This window comes from Panicum hallii, chromosome 9, assembly GCF_002211085.1.
Source record: "Panicum hallii strain FIL2 chromosome 9, PHallii_v3.1, whole genome shotgun sequence".
In the NCBI taxonomy this organism is placed as follows: Eukaryota; Viridiplantae; Streptophyta; class Magnoliopsida; order Poales; family Poaceae; genus Panicum; species Panicum hallii.
In genome coordinates this window covers 53511088-53530025 of record NC_038050.1, presented here as the reverse complement: position 1 = coordinate 53530025, position 18938 = coordinate 53511088, and the positions used below count along the sequence as shown (strand labels likewise).

At 47.2% G+C, this 18938-nt stretch overlaps 6 protein-coding genes across 8 annotated transcripts; 3 read left to right on the top strand and 3 right to left on the bottom strand.

Annotated features, from left to right (window-relative positions):
* The first annotated feature begins 523 nt into the window (after positions 1-523).
* Positions 524-3704, top strand: LOC112874005 (ADP-ribosylation factor-like). Of its 2 annotated transcripts, none has more exons than XM_025937139.1 (6): positions 524-881; positions 1533-1646; positions 1795-1910; positions 2357-2416; positions 2504-2569; positions 3084-3704. In XM_025937139.1, the coding sequence occupies exons 2-6, from the start codon at positions 1562-1564 to the stop codon at positions 3276-3278; spliced, it is 522 nt and encodes a 173-aa protein (XP_025792924.1). In that variant the 5' UTR covers positions 524-881; positions 1533-1561; the 3' UTR covers positions 3279-3704. The 2 variants fall into 2 exon arrangements, with proteins under 2 accessions (XP_025792924.1, XP_025792923.1); XM_025937138.1 differs by having other exon boundaries at positions 526-881; positions 1556-1646.
* A 136-nt stretch (positions 3705-3840) lies between these two features.
* Positions 3841-4830, top strand: LOC112874006. Its single transcript, XM_025937141.1, has one exon. The coding sequence runs from the start codon at positions 4105-4107 to the stop codon at positions 4630-4632; it is 528 nt and encodes a 175-aa protein (XP_025792926.1). The 5' UTR covers positions 3841-4104; the 3' UTR covers positions 4633-4830.
* Positions 4831-5048: 218 nt separating this feature from the next.
* Positions 5049-7100, bottom strand: LOC112874004. The gene is made up of 2 exons (XM_025937137.1): positions 6899-7100; positions 5049-6653 (listed from the first exon to the last, which is right to left on the bottom strand). The coding sequence occupies exon 2, from the start codon at positions 6610-6612 to the stop codon at positions 5341-5343; it is 1272 nt and encodes a 423-aa protein (XP_025792922.1). The 5' UTR covers positions 6613-6653; positions 6899-7100; the 3' UTR covers positions 5049-5340.
* A 981-nt stretch (positions 7101-8081) lies between these two features.
* Positions 8082-12755, bottom strand: LOC112876905 (cyclin-dependent kinase E-1). 2 transcript variants are annotated; one of them, XM_025941085.1, is made up of 15 exons: positions 12413-12755; positions 12197-12307; positions 11998-12101; positions 11865-11907; positions 11675-11773; positions 11316-11385; positions 11129-11223; positions 10850-10883; positions 10686-10770; positions 10518-10595; positions 10371-10418; positions 9103-9135; positions 8826-8952; positions 8470-8676; positions 8082-8393 (listed from the first exon to the last, which is right to left on the bottom strand). In XM_025941085.1, exons 1-15 carry the CDS (start codon positions 12632-12634, stop codon positions 8325-8327), a joined length of 1425 nt encoding a protein of 474 aa, XP_025796870.1. In that variant the 5' UTR covers positions 12635-12755; the 3' UTR covers positions 8082-8324. The 2 variants fall into 2 exon arrangements, with proteins under 2 accessions (XP_025796870.1, XP_025796871.1); XM_025941086.1 differs by having other exon boundaries at positions 8826-8934; positions 12413-12754.
* Positions 12756-12887: 132 nt separating this feature from the next.
* Positions 12888-15663, top strand: LOC112875143 (ATP-dependent Clp protease proteolytic subunit 4, chloroplastic). Its single transcript, XM_025938874.1, has 2 exons — positions 12888-13389; positions 14956-15663. The coding sequence occupies exons 1-2, from the start codon at positions 13007-13009 to the stop codon at positions 15437-15439; spliced, it is 867 nt and encodes a 288-aa protein (XP_025794659.1). The 5' UTR covers positions 12888-13006; the 3' UTR covers positions 15440-15663.
* A 261-nt stretch (positions 15664-15924) lies between these two features.
* Positions 15925-18655, bottom strand: LOC112875142. Its single transcript, XM_025938873.1, has 4 exons — positions 18286-18655; positions 17466-17635; positions 17075-17353; positions 15925-16780 (listed from the first exon to the last, which is right to left on the bottom strand). Exons 1-4 carry the CDS (start codon positions 18638-18640, stop codon positions 16124-16126), a joined length of 1461 nt encoding a protein of 486 aa, XP_025794658.1. The 5' UTR covers positions 18641-18655; the 3' UTR covers positions 15925-16123.
* Positions 18656-18938: the final 283 nt, after the last annotated feature.

Sequence of the window (18938 nt, the reverse complement as noted above, 5' to 3'; positions counted from 1 at the left end):
GCCATCTCGATCTGCAGCTGCTGTACGGACAGAGCGATCCAACCACGAGAAAAGCAGTAGCGCGCATGTGATCGGTTTGAGGTTGGTAGTGAGGGTCTCTACCGATGGTAATTGCATTTTGCATCCATACCACCGTGGCTGTGCAAGTAACAATTAGGATTCGACCCCACACGTCATTGAGTAACCTAACCTGATGGATTGTAAAGTACTCCCTCCATCCATTGCGAAGTACAGATCATTTTCATATTTTCAGATATATAATTTTTGCTATACATGTAGCAAATATTATGCATCTAGAAATGCTAAAATGATCCGAGAATCTAAGTAGTAGGGATGCATAGGTCAACTGCAATGCGACAATCAGTTTCTTGAGCCATCATCATCCAGCTAACCTCAGCTAAAAAGCTGGTTCGTTAGTTGAAGTTAGGCCGGCGGCCGGCGCGCGAGCACGGCAAGCGGACGGACAGTCCAGATCGCTCGATCCGGCATCGCATTCGCATCCAGTGGACCAGACCGCTCTGGCCAGGCCAGGTGCGGCCGGTGCCCAGCCTCCCCTCTCGAGCCTCGCCTCGCCTCCTCCTGGATTCTCTTCTCCCACACGGCCACACAGCACGAGCCCTCGTCCTTGCCGCCGATCCTTCCCCAAAACCTAGCCCGCCCGCCCGCCCTCGGGGCATTCTAGAACCTTCCATCCGGGGCGCCGTGCCTCCCGTCGCCGACACCGCCCTCTCGTCGCCCCTGCACCCTCCCGCGCGGCGGCCTCGCAGATCCGGTTGGATCGAGGGCGCAGGAGGCTCCGGTCGGGGGCGCGGCTCGCCCAGGAGATGGGGCAGGCGTTCCGGAAGCTCTTCGATGCCTTCTTCGGCAACAAGGAGATGCGGGTACGCTGCCTCCTCTTTCGCTCTTCCCCTTTCCGCTTCCCGATATAGGACACGGCAATGAATCGGGGTTCCTCAGTGAACCGATCCGCTCACAGGTGCGGTTGCGGGCATGTCGCGGTCTTATCGTAGCATTGATTTCACTTAGGACTGAATTGGTAGTGAATCATGTGTTCCGCCAGCAATCTGCCAGCTCTGTTTTGGCAACCAAACACTAACATCAAGGGCGCGGAAATGACGAGTCATGATGCTGGCTGGCCATGGTGTCCTTTGCTAATCTTACCTGTCTGTAACTGTCATAGATTTGATTCTTGTACTGAATTAGTAGCGGATCATTACCATCCAAGGAGACTAGGAGAGGGAAACGATGAGTGATGAGCCAGGGCGTGCTGCGATCTTTCATAGACCGTATCAAATCATACTTATGCCCAATGATATTGATGGATTCTTACTTCACTTATTAGCTGGACTAAGCCGACTAGGTGTTTTAATTGCGCGTACAGTGCCACGCCACTTCAAGTGGGCCCAAGTGTTTCAACCATGTCTCTATCTTCCTGACATTGATTGATTATGCTTACATGTTTTAGTTTCCTCTTCTTTTATACTTTGAGACCGGTACCACCGCCCTTGTTTAACTGAACATGCATCTGATAGGACACCCGCTCGGTTGCTTTCAGGTGGTGATGCTTGGGTTGGATGCAGCTGGGAAAACCACCATACTCTATAAGTTGCACATTGGCGAAGTTCTCTCCACCGTCCCTACCATCGGTACAACTCTATTACCTGTTTGCTTGTGTTTCGTTCCTTTGGGGTTCAACCCTAGCCAACTATAGTTTTTTCCAACTTAACAGCTATCGCATTGATCGCTTCGTTCATTCACATGTTTAGTGACACCATGCCCTTTATCATGCTGTAGGTTTCAATGTTGAGAAGGTTCAGTACAAGAATGTAGTGTTCACTGTGTGGGATGTTGGCGGCCAGGAGAAACTGAGGCCCTTGTGGAGGCACTACTTCACCAATACCGATGCTCTGGTCATTTATTCTCATTTCTGTTTTTCTAGCAGCATAAAATTAAAATCTATTTGCAGTAACAATTTAACATGGAGCTGCTTGCTCCATATTGTTTGTTCCACTTAGTTCTCCACCTTCTGATTTAGTATTTGTAGTTCAGAGTTCAAGTACAGTATCACTCGCAAGAATATGTCAACTGACTTCATTGTTGTGGATTCTTAACTTGAGCCTTTTTTGCCCTCTGAGCCTATTTTACTTTGGCATATTTTATTGGTCCTGATGGTCTACACTTACTTAGTGAAACCAGAAAAATAATATTGCCGTAGGTACACTCATGGTTTGTAGCTGTCAAGATCTTCATGCATTATGCTATAGCTCAACCTTGGTTTATTTACTTGCCATTGATTTGTGGTAGACACTGCTTTCTTGAAATATAAGACCTTCCTCATTATTTGCTTAATTTGCAGATTTACGTGGTTGATTCACTGGATAGAGAGAGAATCGGGAGAGCCAGAGCAGAGTTTCAGGTTTATATCTTTTACTACAGGGTATCTTTATACAGTGAGATTCTTTGTAATGCCTGTTCTCACCAGTTGGGATCTTATCTCTTTCAGGCTATAATCAATGACCCTTTTATGCTTAACAGTGTGCTTTTGGTGTTTGCTAACAAGCAAGATATGGTACGTTCAGCAATGTTTTCTCTCAAACGTTTGTTTATATTGTGATATTTTTCTATTGGAAGTGTGCATGGTTTCTGAACTCCTTGAATTTCTGTCCTGAATCATGTTTTTTTTTCTGTTTGAGCCTGGTTCTTTTCTGTATGAATGTAGTGTTAATGAATATGGTTCATCCATATGTATACACCTGCAAATTCTCATCCTTGCCAAAGTCTGCGGCCATGCCCATGTCTGTTCTGAAAATAGCTGCTTCATTTGTAGTTTTTGCAGTCAGCTGTGTATCATTTTGAACAGAAGATGTCAATATGTCGTTTGTTTGTTTTAAACATAAAGTTTGCAGGTGGGATGTGTTTCACATTGTTAACTTGAATATACATCCTTCATGCTATGGTAGTATTATTAGCCTTTGTTTGTCCTGCATTCACAACAATTCAATTTATTCTGACTCTGTTGTATCAATGGTATTTTTGTTTTTACCCAACTGTTGCTCACTCTGGTGATGCGCCTGTTAATTCAGAGGGGAGCAATGACCCCGATGGAGGTGTGCGAGGGCCTCGGGCTGTACGACCTGACGAACCGCATCTGGCACATCCAAGGCACGTGTGCTCTGAAAGGAGATGGCCTGTATGAAGGGCTCGACTGGCTAGCGACTACCCTGGACGAAATGCGAGCCTCTGGACGGATAACCTCAACATCATCATCGTCATCCTGAAACTACATGTAACAGGACGAACAGAAATTTGATCCTCGTGATACGCCCATTGAAGGATCATCTCGCGATTCAGGCCATGCGCTTGCACTCTTTGTTTCCTTATTTTCGTGTTTCCCCAATTGCTGTTGGCTATACCTGCTATGGAGTATGGACTGGGTGATGCATCTGGTGGCAACGCTAGGTTGGCAGAGTTGTAGTAGCACCGGTCGCCGATTTGGTGGTGTTGGTGGTGATGATTTGCATTTGCGAAGAAGAGTAGGGGTGGTGTTATCCGACTCTTCTGCCAGTTGAGACTTGAGAGTACATCATCATCATCACTATAATGCATTGTGTGTGGGAGCGGTTGTAAATACTACCACTGATGACATTGACTCTTGTGGTGTTGAAACTGAAGAAATGGAACCCCATACGTGCTTTCATGCGCTACTGCCTGTCGAGTCGCGGCACGACTATGCACCATTTGTTGAGATGCAAGAGGAGTTACTTGTCTCGTCTGTTCTGATGAAATTCTGCTGAGATGATATTCGTTTACTGAACGGAAATGATGGTCGTTTCATTGGAGACTTCCTGCCAAGCATAGAGCCGCAAGACTGACCACTCTGGCGTGCTAGAGCCGTAAGACCTCTCTATCTCTCTGCAGTTGGAGTCTGCTGTGCAGCTGCCGCTACTCTACTAGAGGAACGGAGCAAGGCAGAGCCCCAGAGGATAAGGCGGGTCTGCCTTGCCCGGTCGCTCCCCTCTCCTCGCTTCTGCATAGAGAGAGAAGCAGAGGAACCAAAACCCAAGCCAAAGCCCAGAGGGGAGAGAAAAGGAGAAGAGAGCCGCGATGAGGCCCGCCGCCGCCGCCGCCAGCACTGGCGGGTTCCATCTCTTGCTGCCCGCGTCGCACAGGCGGTCGCCTCCGCTTCCTAGTCTTCCAATCAGCTCTACTAGAGGAGGAGGAAAAGGAAAGCTACGAGCCGCCGCAGAAGCGGCACCGGGAGACGTCGTCGTCGCTGGCGGCGGCGGCGGCGCGCTGCTGGGGCGCCCCCTGGAGGACGTGTACAAGGTGCGCGTGGAGCGCGGCGCGGCGGCGCGGGCGCGCGCGGAGGCGCTGCGCGTGATGGAGACGTGGTCGTCGTGGCGCACGGGCGGGCGGTGCCGGATGCCGTGGGACTGGCAGGTGGACCAGCTCGTGTACATCGTGTCCGGGGAGGTCAAGGTGATCCCCGCCGGCGCCGTCCACGGCGACGACTACATGCACTTCGTCGCCGGGGACCTCGTCAGGTACCCGCGCTGGTTCGAGGCCGACCTCTACTTCGACGGCCCCTACGAGGAGCGCTACCGCTTCCTCGCCTACGGAGACGACAACTAGCTCCCTAGTCTTCTACAACATGCTTGCCATCACAAGCTTATCCTGTACTCTTATCAATTCTTGTTTCAGCTTTACTAGTTTTTAGGCTTATTGTTAGCTACCTACCCATTGGAGAAACATATGCAGTTAACTGATCCAATGTATTCGTATTTGTATGGCAGAAGAGAATATGAATCAAACAGAAAAATTAAACCTGTCCTTCCAATGTTTGCGATCCAATTCCAGCGAACATCATAACATTTACTTTGCTGCTCTCCAGACATTTGAATTGACCATGACATAAAGTGAACACAAAATAAATCAATTGGTTTTTGCTTCTAGACACCATGGTAGAAAAGATCTGAGTGCTCATGCTTCCTCGTAGAATTGAGAAGAAAGTACCGTCTGCTACAACTTTTTTTGCCTGCGCTGCAGAGTTAACGAATTAACAAGACGGCTAACTCATGTATTAACTAGTCCAATGCCATAAGCTTGACTCTAGTGCATGTATCAGATGTACTAACACCAACCAAGCAGAGTATTTCAGCCAGTCTACCACACATTCCATCAGGGAAAAGAACGAAAATGCGTCCAGTATGTTTACCAAGGCTGCGCATAGCCACGGACTACAAAAGGATGAAGAGAGAGAAACAAAAAGAAGAAGAAGGATTGACAACTTTGTTTGTTTATCTCAACACTGCTGTCATCGAGCCTCACCGAAAATTGGCATCAATTGTAATGTGTCCTCTGTCTCCTGCTATCCTGCATCCCTCCTCTTCCACCAGCTGCATTTGAATTCCTGCTGCTTCTTCCTCTTCTCTCAACCCAGCCGCCGTTAGGCCGAGAAGAAGCACCTGCACTAACATTATAACTGGCACCGTTGTCGCGGTAGAAAGCACCACCCATCACCATCCCGTTGGTGCTCGAGTTATCTGCTGATGGCCTTGCACGATTACGGCGACGTCTCCCTCTGTTATGAGGGTTCGCACCAGGGTAGCCAACTTCTTGCTGATGATAGATGCCAGTGGTAGCGCCAACAATGTTGTTCCTAATATTGATCATATCAGCATGTGCCTGTGAAGAAATGGGATTGCCAGCCTCAGCCCCAGCAGATCCAAACACTGGAAAACCCAGCCAATTGTAGTCATAGACCTCATCAAAGTCATCGGTGTCATACTCATAGTAGTAGTCATCAAACTCTTCAAGCGCCATGTCTTGAAAGCTGGGAGGCATGAAGCTCATGACAGCATCTCTGAGTGAGGTAGCTGTAGCTCCAAAACCAAAGTTCATCATGCCTGGGAAATCAAAGGGGTCTTCCTCATCATCATCCACATGTACGGTGGGAGGGAAAGTTGGCAGCAGCTGCTGCTGCCTGGAGCTCTCAACTCTGGCTCCGGTGGGCCTTGGCGGTGCGTTGTCTACAGAGGCTGCAGAGCCACCACGCCCATAGATGGGTATGATCGCGTCATCGGCGACCTGGCCCTTGCAGACAGGGCACTCACGGTGGTTGGAGTGAACATGGAGCCACTGATAGAGGCACTCCCAGCAGAAGAGATGGCCGCACTTGGTGACGACGGGTTCGGCAGCCATGTCAAAGCAGACGTTGCACTCAAAGTTGGCGGCACTGCGGGTAGCCTTGTCATCGGGCTCCCTGGTGCTGGGAGGAGCCGCAGTTCCGGAGGCGGATGACTTGTCTGCCGTCGGGATCGGATATGTTCGCTGTTGGATGCGACTGGAAGTGGAGGATGCAGCCTGTTGTTCAGATACAGGTTGGGCTTGGCGATGAGCAGCATCTACAGGGCGGTAGCAATAGTGAGGCTGTGGAGGTGGCCTCCCCCTCGACCTGTCTCCTCTCCACCTGCCGCCGCCGCCGCCGCTGGAACCACCGTGGATCATGTCACTGTTATAATTAGTAAAGTGGCGATTCGTGAAGCCTCTTCCTCCTGCTCCTCGCCCGCCACCGCCGGTGCCGGTGCCGGTGGAATTGCTCCAGCCGGCCATGGAATCGAATCGATCGGTCGGGTGAACTCGTAGAGGAAGGCCTGTGCGCAAGGAAACGAGATTCGTTACCACACGTCCGAACCTTAAAAAAAAATTAACGCGGGGGTGTGGGTGATCTGCCATACGCATATCCCCATCCATCCACCTGCCCGTCCTGTTCCACAGGGGGCGGGAGGAGAAGCGATTCGGGGGATTAGGGTTGGGGAGTTGGGAACGCTAGACTAGCAGATTGGAATCGAGGAGCAATGAAATGAAAGGGGATCGAGGAGTAGGAGGATGGACGAACCGCGGGACAGTCGGAGGAGGTCGGAGTCGAAGCCGTCCGGCGGCGGATGGCGGCGACGATGAGGAAGAAGATGCGGACGAAGCCTAGCCGCCGCTCGGCGAGAGAGGGAAGGCGTCGGATTCCACGCCCCCGGTCTGAGCTTGCCTGCCTCCCCGCACGGAGAGGGGAGGAGGAATAAGAGGAGGGGAGGCGACCGCCGAAACCGAGCAGGCAAACAAGGCATGTTAGCTGGCAAACCGTAATAAAGGCGTGAACGCATACTTTAGGCGGTGTTGGGCCGTCTTATTTCAGTTAAAGCCCGACGAATCCGGCCCAGGCCGGCCTTTGCGATCCCCCGTACGCGCCATGGGCGAGACCGATCCGGGTTTTGGTTTCAAGTTCAACGCTTCAGGGAACCCGACTCAAAATTCCCTTTTTTTTTCAATACACGCACGTCAGCACGTATAAACACGCATATGGACACTCACGTCACGACCACACCGTTATTCCTATAATAAATTCTTTTACAAAAGTATAAATACAAGCACCAACGCTAAATCGAGAATTCGAAACTACATGGTAAGTTCCACATTTCCACTACAAACGCTAGGTTTCGCAACCTCTGTCAAATTCTATGCCAAATGACAAAGTCAAATAACATTTTGATTTAAAAAGATAGTAAAGTCCAATTTTGCCCAATTTATCTCTTTACTGAGCTTGATTTTCAATCCAATTCAACTCAGTTTTAGATGCACATGTGGCAGTGGGGGCTTCCCCTCCCCCATCTGATGCCGGGGCATGTTGTTGAACTCCGACCATGACTATGCTACGCGTAGCATACTCAATCTTGCTGACGTGGAGGCCAAGAGGAGGCTGAGTGGTGGGGCCCAACGCAAGTGGGTGGACGGTGCATTTTGACTTGTTTGAATATTAGAGTGACGGGTTGAAAAATCAGATTCAAGCAAGAATTAGAGTGTGCAAATTAAAATATTACCTAAAAGAATAGCATTTGGTACGCGGTCAAAATTCTGGGCCGGCCAATATAGGGACGGCCGTTTTGGCCATTCAGTCTTTTGCCTGGCACTCCTGTGTGCATTTACTACTTACAATAGGGTTTAATGGAATATGTGCCCATTAATTTCGGAAAGAAGTAATTGGCCAGCCAAATATTTATTGGAGCATGGCCAAGATTTGACTGGTCCGCTGGGTCACAAACCATACAGCACCTTTCATGTTTAGGTCAGCCAGATTGAAGCAGCTTAGGTCGCTAGAACGGCTAGTATCTCGTTGATTTCATGTTTTACAAGTATCAGCATTTGCATACAAATGCTGATAACAAATTACAACAAGATTACACAGCCAACGTGTTGCAAACACCTGATATACATGACACAACAATAGAGTGTTACACATCAGTCAGTAGCCAGATGGCCCTCCCTTGTCAGCGTCAGAACCGCCTCTTCTGCTGAGGATACCCAGGGTTTTGCATCATCCCTTGGTCAGCCTTCCTTCTCAACTGTTTGTTGCACACATCAACGGAAGTTCTTCCACAATCACATCTTCTTTAAAGACAAAGAGAATGGTGACATTACCTGGTGCGGATGAGACTGGCCACCTGCGCCTCTCTGCATAGGGATGTTACCAGGATTCAAGCCAGCTATGCCAGCCTGCGACGCGGCATTGAAGGCAGCCATGTTTGTACCAGCTGCTACTCTTGGCATCCCAACCATGGGTTGCTGCGGCATTTGTCGTGGCATTGATCTCGATACAGATTGACCTTGAGCCGCATTCCCTGAAGGCTGAAATGCAGAAATGCTACATGTGAATATAATGCGGACAACTTGACAAGATTTCACATTTATGCTGCAGGTGAATATTCGCAACTAACAAGAAGTTCGGTTACTTAATCAGATATTGGAAAACAAGGGCTTAGGAAGAGTTGTGTTACCGCCTGAGTTGGTTGAAGGCTTGTTGTTCCTTCAAAATCTGTTGTAGTGTCTACTGGACGAACAGGATATTGCACAATTTTCTCCCCTGGCTGGGATGGTAAAAGCGCGCTAACCAGAAAACAATTTCTGTCAGGAGTATGGGAAATATCCTTTTGCTTTCTAGATGAAATATTATGGTAAAACATCTGAGAGATTCTGCAGGTAGCCATTCAAACTAACAGGTACTTCTTTGACATAGGCAATTAAGAGTTAAGACTCTGGTCACACATAACTTACTTTCTTCCAGGTAGTGGGTCCATCCGAAAGTACCTAAGCAAAAAAATGAGCATATTCAGAAAAAAATGTGTATTAAAAAGAAGCCACCCACACCACACCATTACTGCATTAGTACTTGAGAGGCGTGTCAACTTTCTAGAACAGGAACAACGTTAACCTTTGTATAAGCTAAACAAATATCATCAAACTTCTAACATTGAAAAAACAGATACTAGAACCCAGAAACCATTATCCTCATGTTGACTATGTGATTCAGGAAGCACAAATATGAACAGGGGTATTGACTAGTCCAAGTAACCTTCGATCCTAACAGTTAATGGTTGCTTTGTGTCTCAAAAGGTACAGATCTGTACTAATGACAATATAAATAAGAATAGAAAAGGAAACAAAAAAGTTAAAAAAGGTATTGCAATCTATTTCATATAGATGTCACTTTTTAGTTTTTACTATTGTAACATCTGAACCTGTTAGCCCCTGCCGGCCTTGAGAGTGTTGTTCCTAAGCGCAATGAACAGAACTTCGCAGAATGGTGGAGAAAAGCAAGTTGACAGATAGACAAGACCCAAAGGAAGGGATTTAAGAGTTTTGTGATCCTGGGGGCTTGGACCTTGTGGAATCAAAGTAACAAGTGTGTGTTCGATAGTGCCTGCCCTTCCCTCCTGAACATACAGCATTTCTTCAAACAGGAGATGAGTTTATTGTGCTTTGCTGGGGCTAGCTTAAATAGTCCAAGTTCGGTCGTTTTGATTTATTTCTTTTTGGGCAATTAACTCATAGTTTGTACAGCAACCTCATCGTATTTCCTAGGTGAGGCATGATGGTTGCTTTTGTAAGGGATCATTTCTTTCTTTCTCTCTATAATACAAAGATACGCAGCTCTCCTGCGTGTTCAAGGAAAAATAACTATTGTAACATCTGAATAAATGAAATCAAGGTAACGAAACATAATCCAAAATGGAAATAACGGCAGCCAGTATATCAGAATTAAGCATAGCCAAGTCATTGTTTAGTGATTACTTAAAGTCCATGAGTACAAAAAGCTAACGCATGATTCAGAGTTTGACAAGAACCTGTCACAATGGTCCACAATATGGTTCCAGTGTGTTAAATGCTATGTCTTTTGCAAGGTTGCTAGGTAGATTCAGGCAATCTATTCAAATTGATCAATAGAAGGCTAATTATATGCATGTTGGAATTGGCCAAAATGTACAGCCAGGCCACAAGGAAAATAAAGAGCAATGAAAATGTGAAAGTACTTAGTTACTTACTCATGCTCCAGAGCTTGTGCAGCTGTTATACGCTTTCGAGGATCATACCTAGAACAAGATAATATCATGGTGAATAAAACAACAAAAAAGCATCAAAGTATTAGTTTTGTTGAATTGTTAACAGCTAGAGAGCAATGAGCAACATACTCAAGCATTTTTGAGAGAAGATCAAATGCAGGACTCTTCTGTGGCAAGTGAACAATGTTATGGAGACCTGGGTTCTCACTGCAAGGGAGAATGATTACCTTAACAACTGATTATTGATGTAAAACAATAGTTTTGTAGCTTAGAGCAGCTAAAAAATGTCGAACATACTACTTATGGCCCTGAATGTGTTGCTGGTCGTTTTGCCACCATGGAAGATTGGCAAGGGTAGGCCATTTTTCAACTGTAGGGTGGCCTGCAGAAGGATTGGATTATAACAAATACAAGAGTACAAAGCAGAATGAACAATATGGAAGAGGAAGGGTCATCCATACCTAAGACCTTAAAAATCTTGTCCAGTTGATCAAGCTACAAGGCATGCGCAAATCAACTGTGAGATAAATAAGTTGCAAATGAATGGCACACACAGAAGAAAACTTCTACTTGATGTATTGCAGCAGAACATACAAGACAACAATATACAAGTATCTGCAGCCTGGGTTCCACCAGACACGACTGTTATTTTACTTGCATGTTAATGTGGCAGTTTTGGTCTCTGATCTAATCTGGAAACAAGGTAACAACAATAATTACTTGAGTGAGAGTGCCCATACTTGGAACGGGTTTGGAGTATTTTTGGCTTCGACACCTTGGAACAGTGGTTTCAGGGTCAGCAATTCAGCAAAAATGCAACCAACTGCCCACATATCTAGAAATAATTTAACGAAACAACTGAATTGAATCGAATGCAGAGAAATAAAAGGTAAAGGAGATATGATTTTGCTCTCCTGGCAAGGATACCAACAGCGCTTGTGTAGTGTTTAGCCCCAAGTAATAGCTCGGGAGCACGATACCAGATAGTTACAACAACCTGAAAATATTTGGTTAGACATATATATACAAAGTGGATCTTGATAACAAAGCACATGCTAAGAGAAAACAATAAGAACATATAGATTAAAAATTGTGCAGAGGACTGAGGTGTTTTTTTATGGGTGTATGCATCTTCTAAGCCTCAAATCTATCAGAAGAGGCAACAATTTAGTAAGTGGCCAATTATTCCTTGGCAGCATGTTTTCCACTACTTGTATTCCTTGAAAGAGGAACAGAGGAAAGCAGCACGCATGCTAGCAAATAGGCATGCAGATGAAGGTACTCACCCCATTGTCACACAATGCTTTCAGCGGAGCTTGATATATCCTAGCAAGCCCAAAATCAGCAATCTTTATAATTCCATGTTCTTCTCCTTCTCCCATGACCTGTTGCAGCACATATGGAAGCACTATCAGCAACAGGAAAAGGCTGCACAAATTGTGCAGTTATATTTGTCTATCTCCAAGTGGCACATACCAGTATGTTAGAAGGCTTGAGATCTCGATGGATAATCCAATTGCTGCAGAAGCGTAGGCGGAGATTGCTGAGGTTAGCCACAGATATTTCTGTAGGAAGTTACAAAGAAAGCAGCAGTATATACTCTGGCTACCTGTGAAGGTAGTTGAGGCCGTTGAGCAGTTGCCACAGCAAGGATTTGACAGTGTAGGGGTTAATGGGGGCATTTAGCTTCTCCCTGTGATGCCTGATAATCTCCTGCGGTAATGGTTGGGTGATTCGGTTAATCAATTAGGATAAGACACGGTGTTCATGCTCCGCATAATGTAATTGAATTGAATACACCGTCAGACATAGAGGTCATGCTCCGCGTAATCGAATGCGAGGTAAAGGGACATGTCGGCGTGGTTGATGTGGACATTGACGAGCTTGACGACATTCTCGTGGTTGATCTCGCGCAGGAGCTGGGAAGCAATCAGGTAGGTTAAGCTAGGGTTTGGCGCTCCAGCCCGGGGAAGGGGAGGGGATAGAAAGCGCAGCGGAAGAAGCAAGGTAAAGGAAGCGCGCACCATAATCTCCCTGATCGCGGTAGGCGATACTCCGTCCCCCTCCTTGGACTGCTTGAACTTCTTGATGGCGATAGGGGGGCCGCGCCGGCCGGGCGCCGGGTGGGCCGGCTTGAGGCGCGCGAGGAAGACGAGGCCGTAGGTCCCCTCGCCGATCTTGCCCACCAGCTCGTACTGCTGCAGCCACGCCGGGCGGTTGGCGCCGCCCCCCCGCCCGTCCCCCATCCCCGACGCCACGCCGAGCCGAGCCGCCGGGTTCGTCGCCGTCGTCCTCTCCTCCGACGCCGGGTGGCGCTCGGCCTGCTTTCCTTGACTTGCTGGACCAGTGACAATCCTAACAGATCTGCCCGGCAGTGTGTGGGCGAAGTGGACCAACAAGATTATACAGATAGGCCCAAAGAGAAATACGGCTCAGCCCATATAGCACAAGGCCCATGAAATGTCTTCCCTTTCCGCTGTGCCGGAGAAGAAGGGAAGACTGAAGTGAGCTGTGTTATCCATTTCTTCCATTCTCTGCTGTGCCCCCTTCCCTCTGGCGGGGAACGCCGCCGCCGGCCGCTCCTCCAGAGCAGCTCAGCTCGATCCCGTTAGTTAGATATGGCGGCCGGGAGTGCCAGTGCCACAGCGTCCCTCTCCGTCGCGGCGGCGGCGGCGGCTCTTCGCGTGAGGCGGCCGTGCGCTGGCGCTCGCGCTTGGGTCCCCTCGCAGCCGGCGCAACAAGGGTCCCTCCTCAGGCTCAGGCCCTGCGCCGCGCTGGCGCCTCATGCCCCTCTGTGGCGGGCGGAGTCGGATGGCGCGGGCGGTGGGGGCGGCGCCGGCGACGTCATGGGCCTCCTCCTCCGGGAGCGCATCGTCTTCCTCGGCAACGAGATCGAGGACTTCCTCGCAGACGCCGTCGTCAGCCAGCTCCTCCTCCTCGACGCCATCGACCCGGACTCCGACATCCGTCTCTTCGTCAACTCGCCTGGGGGCTCCCTCAGGTACGGTCCTCTCTTCCTTCCCTTCCAGGCTTCCATTTCAACCCTCCTCCACTTGCATTCATGTACTCGTCCAGTCATCATCGTCGACTACTCCTAATTTCTATGCCTGCTTCACTTATAAATCCAACCCAAGGACTACACTTGTTACCACTTTTGCAATATACAAACTCCTCGAGTCCTTACACAAAACAGCTTCTGGCTTCTGGAGTACATTCTGCAATTTCTCAGCAAACCTTACATCAGAACAACAATACCTCTGCCAGTTGCTCTATGTTTTGCATCACCACGGAATTGTGCGGCCAAAATAACAGTGGCGGACCTAGAAATTTTGTAGAGCCTGGGCGATCGTAGCAACTGATACCAAGTTGACATAAACATATCAACCACTAATATAAGCAAAGTTGATAGCTTCTGAGTAGTGTTGACACTAAAATTATGTTTAGTACACCTAAACATGTATATGTAGATTAAGAAAAAGGAGATGTTACAGCAATGGCCTCACTATGACAATACAATAAATTGAGCCTTAACAATTTGCTGCAAAATTTCAGGGTACGAGACAGCATTTGATGTCTTAATGTTCTCAAATCATCGAAGAATGGTTCCCACTCAATGTCAAACTTTGTGGGTTTTGAAATTATATTGTGTTTCATGCACAATATTTGTATCAATAGATTTGTATTCAAAGTTGTTTTAAGATGATTTTGATTTCACAATTGATAATATATTGTAAGAGAAACTAATGGTAAAAGATATACTTATGGAGACTTTCACATACCAAAATTTGCCTTAAATTGATGGGTGGAGATAGTATTTGGTTTCACATAGGACCCAGTTTTTTTCCATTTATGCTATGAAAACGGGTATGTTTGAGCGTTCGAGGATAGGAAAAAAAGATATGTAGGCTACAGTTCTACACTATTCTCGATCCATGTTGTCAATTAATTAATCCAAGCCTACATGAACCTGTGACATTTTTTTTGAGAACATTATCAGGATGGACCTGTTCTTTTTATGTCTGCAGTCATCTACTCATCCCTGTGTGATTTTTCACTGCTTCCTTGCAGTACTGACCGTCAATGATTCACTCCTTGCGGACCAGCTAGGTTTTGCAGAATTCTTAAATTCCTGCAAAGATTATTCGCTCACTTTATTTTTCAGCTGATATCTCCAAGCGTAGATGCAAATCTTGTCCACAGCTCCACCTAGCCTGCGTAAATTCCTGAAGCAGCAATGCACTGACTGAATCCCAAGCCTATTGATCTAAGACTTCATATGCACTACCAAAATCTAGCCATGATCATTACAGAACTTGTAAGGAACAGATAATTCATAATTCAAATCCGCAGCGTTTGTGATCCCTGTGCTGATTGGTCTGATCAAACGGTTATTTGACTCTGTATTGTGCCTTGCTGGTGACTGCTTATTCTATCACAATCAAACTGGGAACATGATAAGTGAATCATAAGCTAGAGCATATACAGTTTTTTTGTCCATTTGTTCGTCATAGATCTGTTGATATAACATCCTATCATTTTCTTATCCACTATTTGGTTATTCTTTCAGCGCAACAATGGCCATCTATGATGTAATGCAGCTTGTGAGGGCAGATGTCTCCACTATTGGATTGGGCATAGCTGGATCAACAGCTTCTATAATCCTTGGTGGTGGCACAAAGGGCAAGCGATTTGCCATGCCCAACACAAGGATTATGATCCATCAGCCTGTGGGAGGTGCAAGTGGGCAAGCCTTGGATGTAGAGGTCCAAGCCAAGGAGATATTGGCTAACAAGAGGAATGTCATTCGGCTCGTATCAGGCTTCACGGGCCGCACTCTCGAGCAGGTTGAGAAAGACATTGACCGAGACCGGTACATGGGTCCTCTTGAGGCTGTTGATTATGGAATCATCGATGGTGTGATCGATGGAGACAGTATCATTCCACTTGAGCCTGTCCCAGAGAGGGTGAAGCCTAAGTACAACTATGAAGAGTTGTACAAGGATCCGCAGAAGTTTCTTACGCCAGATGTCCCCGATGATGAAATATACTAGTAGTTTAAAAAGTTGTGTTTTTGCACGAATCTGAGCTTGTTCTTCAGCAATCAGTTGCTTTTGATTACCTGTAGCTGTTAAACAAATCCTAGCACTAGCGGTAGCTTATTGATCTGGTTTGCGCCAATGTTACTGAATTGATTTTGAGCACGCAGCTAGTCCTGTTGTGTTTTGGCATTGCAAGTTTCTGGTGTTATTGAGGGTTGGAATGATCTGGATGATTCTGACTTCTGACCATTTTTGGCATGTGGCGTTGAATGAGACCAGGCAACCCTTTGAACTTTTGACCAAACAACAAATGAACACAAAGTAAGCTTCTTCATTCTATTTCAAGCATTTCCTTTATGAAGACAAGTCTAATCAAACACAGCAAATACATAACCGCATATTATACCTGATTAACACATGCAATGATGGTATCTATGCTTCAGCCTGGTTGGCTTAGGAAATACATATTTCCAGAGAGATTTCAAGGAGAGCAATCAGTCCTCAACTCTGAAAATGTTTTCAAAATTATTCACTGAAATGTGCCGTCCACAATGGAGTGAAGAATTTGACGTGACCAGTAACTCTTTCTTAAACTCACAGGTACAGTAATGAATACAATAATCGATTTGTTTTGAGCAGAAAAAGAATACAACAATCAGCAATGCTGATACAATCGAAATGAAGCCAATCCAGTCATCAAATGAAACCACCAACGGCAGGGACAAGGACTGCTGGGGAACCTGTGCCCACTGTGCTCTCGACTCTGAGGGCAAGCGGGTCCCAGAACTGAACAACATTACGGTTTCCAGTCTTTAGACTCATCGGTTCTTTGATGCAGTCGGCAGTATCATGGCCCTCGCTTGCTGATTTTGCCGCAGCCACCCTCTTCAATCTGATACGTTCAGCTCTTGACCCGATTGTCTGACCCAATATTGAGGCAGCAATAGTAAGGGCCATGGCGCTCTTTGGCATCAGCACAGATTTCCTGAGCATCCCTATGAAAGGCACCGCAGCATGCACTGCAGCAAACCACTGCACTGAAAACTTCTGTGTGTGCTCCCTCCAGATGCCGAGAGGAACATTTGCTGCCATACCAAGCAATGCAATCACCAGTACTTTTGTTGGCAGGGGCTGAGGGCGAAGCCCCTTTGCAAAGGCTGTACGGGATATTGCTGCGCGGGCAGCAACCACCGCAGGCGGGCACTTCAGTTTCATACCAGCTGGGGGTGTCATCATCTTTGCCACAAGAGGTACGACGCCACTTAATGCCCTATATGACTTTGCAAGTGGACATTGGCCATTTTCCAGCCACTCGTTGCTCAGTGCTTCATGATTGTTAGACTGGCCTTTATTCTGAAATTCCAGGGAAAGCAAAATCAGACAATTGAATATTTGGATGAAATGCTCCTTTGCAAAAGAACATGTTAACATTTTTATTCCATGCCCATTTTGGTGTTTGCATTATAAAGGACGGTTCAGAAACACCCTGTAAAATATGTCTACTGCTGCCAATAAATTACTTCCTTTGGTGGTGAACGAGATGGACCACATTAGACAATACTGGAACATTAGGATGCATGAGACAAGGAAGATTAAAAAGGATGGTAATTGGGGAAACAAATCTTATCTAAGAGGAAGCAAAATTACCTGGGGGAGGTTGTTGGGGTTCTTTTTGTTGAAATTTTTCTTATTGCGCTTATTTGAGAAGTCACCAAAGCTGAAAAAGCCTCCAAATGCCGATAGACTGATGGTTGCTGCTTTGGCCGCCAGGGGGTTGAACTCAGGATTGGGCTTGGGCAATGGCTTCTCAATCTGTGGAAATGATCCTTCTGAAAGTGGGACCACCCCATCTCTACCATGGAAAACTCGAAATGCTGTGTCAAAGTTAGGTCCATCTTCAAAAATTGGTCCCTTGGCTCCTCTTGCCTTCAAAAGCAGCAAACAATACACTTCAGAAATTGCATGCAGGACTTATGTGATCTTCAGACATACTGGATGGTATGGTAATGGAAGGAGGATAGGAATGTAAAGGACATACAGGAACAGGAAAGTTGACAGACGAGAAGGAAAAGCTTGTAGGCTCATTGATGTTCCTCAGGAACGGGCATCTTTCAATCCCTTGTTGGACGACAGTTTGTTCCAAGCACGTTGGCTCATTGAGAGCTCTTCGAAAAGCTGAGTCCATATGGAGACCTCCGGTAACTCGACCTGCAAGCGCAGAATTGTTGAGAGAGCAATTGAGCAAAGAGACTACATGAGTCGAAACCATAATAAATCATACTGCCACTCGTCTCCTATCATCATGTGTAAAGTCAAACCTAGACTAGATTAATGGTATGCTAAGATGGTCTGAACTCTGAAGACGAACATTGAGTTGTTTCACAGGCAAAGTAAGCTGGCAAGCCTAAAGCACAAGAACCTTTTGTTTTGTGCTATTACATGAATGAATCAGTTGAGTAGTAGTTGTATATAGCACATGTTGATTGTTGACCTGCCTACCTATACCCAACAGCAGTTGGCACATGCGGACCTAACCTGCCGAGCAAAAGCACCCAAATTTACTTCCCAGGCCCATTGTTTGCTATTGAGATGTTGATGATGAGCAGCGACGACGGCAAGGGGCCAATAAATTGGTGGGAAATCCGTCTTGCAGCTGCAATTGGAATTCAATACTCGTAGGAACGAATCGAACCTTTCATCAAGGGTTCCAACAATTGACTTAACCTTACACCAGTTGCAATTGCAAGCACCCGTCCTTAATCGAACCCTCCCTCTCTAGAAAGGAATCCGCATGCATCCTGATCCTAGGGCCGCGAAGAAGACGGAGAAATCCAGGAAGGCGAAGAAAGAGAGGTCACCTCCGAATCGAAGCGACGAGCAGGCGGCGGAGCGGGATCCTCTTCTCCTTCCGGCTGGGCTGCTGGGCGGGGGCGGTCGCGTCGCGTGTGGCGAGCACAGGCGCGGGCGAGAAGAGGGCAGGGGGGCAGGTCGAGGCGAGGGGGTCACGCAGATGAGGAAAAGAGCCGAGGCCGAGGCCGGGAGCAGGTAGTTGCGGGGTGGGTGGGTGGCTCGTTGCCTAGTCGCCTCCCCTCCGTAGCCCTCCCGGCTGCCGTGTGGAGGAGCAGTTGTTGTTTGACTCTGACCCGGCGGCCTGCGCCTTCGTTGCGGCTCGGCGAGCACGCTTTCCACGCGCCCCGCCACCGCAGGAGTCATGACGGCTACTCTTCCGTCGTTCCCTGCGTTGACATGATCAAGCCGTAAGGGACCCCACGTCCAGTGATGCACGTTTTTTTTATTTATCCCTACAAAATCCCAAAAAGATAACAAAACTAAACGTCAAAAACTAAATTAAACCTGGAGTCTCACCGGGTCTTTCTCTCCTTTTTTTTTCAATGTATATAAGCCAAAACTAGGACTAACACATCAGCAGCTCGTGGCTATAGTGCGCGCACCCTTTATTTTTTTTCTCTAGAATTATTTTGCACTAGTTGTGCATTTATCGAAAATATAG

Bases quoted from the DNA above. Each gene is read 5' to 3' on its own strand.
- LOC112874005 (XM_025937138.1), top strand. From the start codon at position 825: ATGGGGCAGGCGTTCCGGAAGCTCTTCGATGCCTTCTTCGGCAACAAG. The intron at 882-1,555 runs GTACGCTGCCTC...GGTTGCTTTCAG, and splicing joins TCGGCAACAAGGAGATGCGG to GTGGTGATGCTTGGGTTGGA. The intron at 1,647-1,794 runs GTACAACTCTAT...ATCATGCTGTAG, and splicing joins CTCCACCGTCCCTACCATCG to GTTTCAATGTTGAGAAGGTT.
- LOC112874006 (XM_025937141.1), top strand. From the start codon at position 4,105: ATGAGGCCCGCCGCCGCCGCCGCCAGCACTGGCGGGTTCCATCTCTTG.
- LOC112874004 (XM_025937137.1), bottom strand. From the start codon at position 6,612: ATGGCCGGCTGGAGCAATTCCACCGGCACCGGCACCGGCGGTGGCGGG.
- LOC112876905 (XM_025941085.1), bottom strand. From the start codon at position 12,634: ATGGGGGACGGGCGGGGGGGCGGCGCCAACCGCCCGGCGTGGCTGCAG. The intron at 9,136-10,370 runs GTAAGTAACTAA...TTTTTTGCTTAG, and splicing joins GCACAAGCTCTGGAGCATGA to GTACTTTCGGATGGACCCAC. The intron at 8,677-8,825 runs GTAACACAACTC...TCTGCATTTCAG, and splicing joins GCCTTCAACCAACTCAGGCG to CCTTCAGGGAATGCGGCTCA.
- LOC112875143 (XM_025938874.1), top strand. From the start codon at position 13,007: ATGGCGGCCGGGAGTGCCAGTGCCACAGCGTCCCTCTCCGTCGCGGCG. The intron at 13,390-14,955 runs GTACGGTCCTCT...TTATTCTTTCAG, and splicing joins TCGCCTGGGGGCTCCCTCAG to CGCAACAATGGCCATCTATG.
- LOC112875142 (XM_025938873.1), bottom strand. From the start codon at position 18,640: ATGACTCCTGCGGTGGCGGGGCGCGTGGAAAGCGTGCTCGCCGAGCCG. The intron at 17,354-17,465 runs GTATGTCCTTTA...CTGCTTTTGAAG, and splicing joins CTGTCAACTTTCCTGTTCCT to GCAAGAGGAGCCAAGGGACC. The intron at 16,781-17,074 runs GTAATTTTGCTT...CTGGAATTTCAG, and splicing joins ACCCCAACAACCTCCCCCAG to AATAAAGGCCAGTCTAACAA.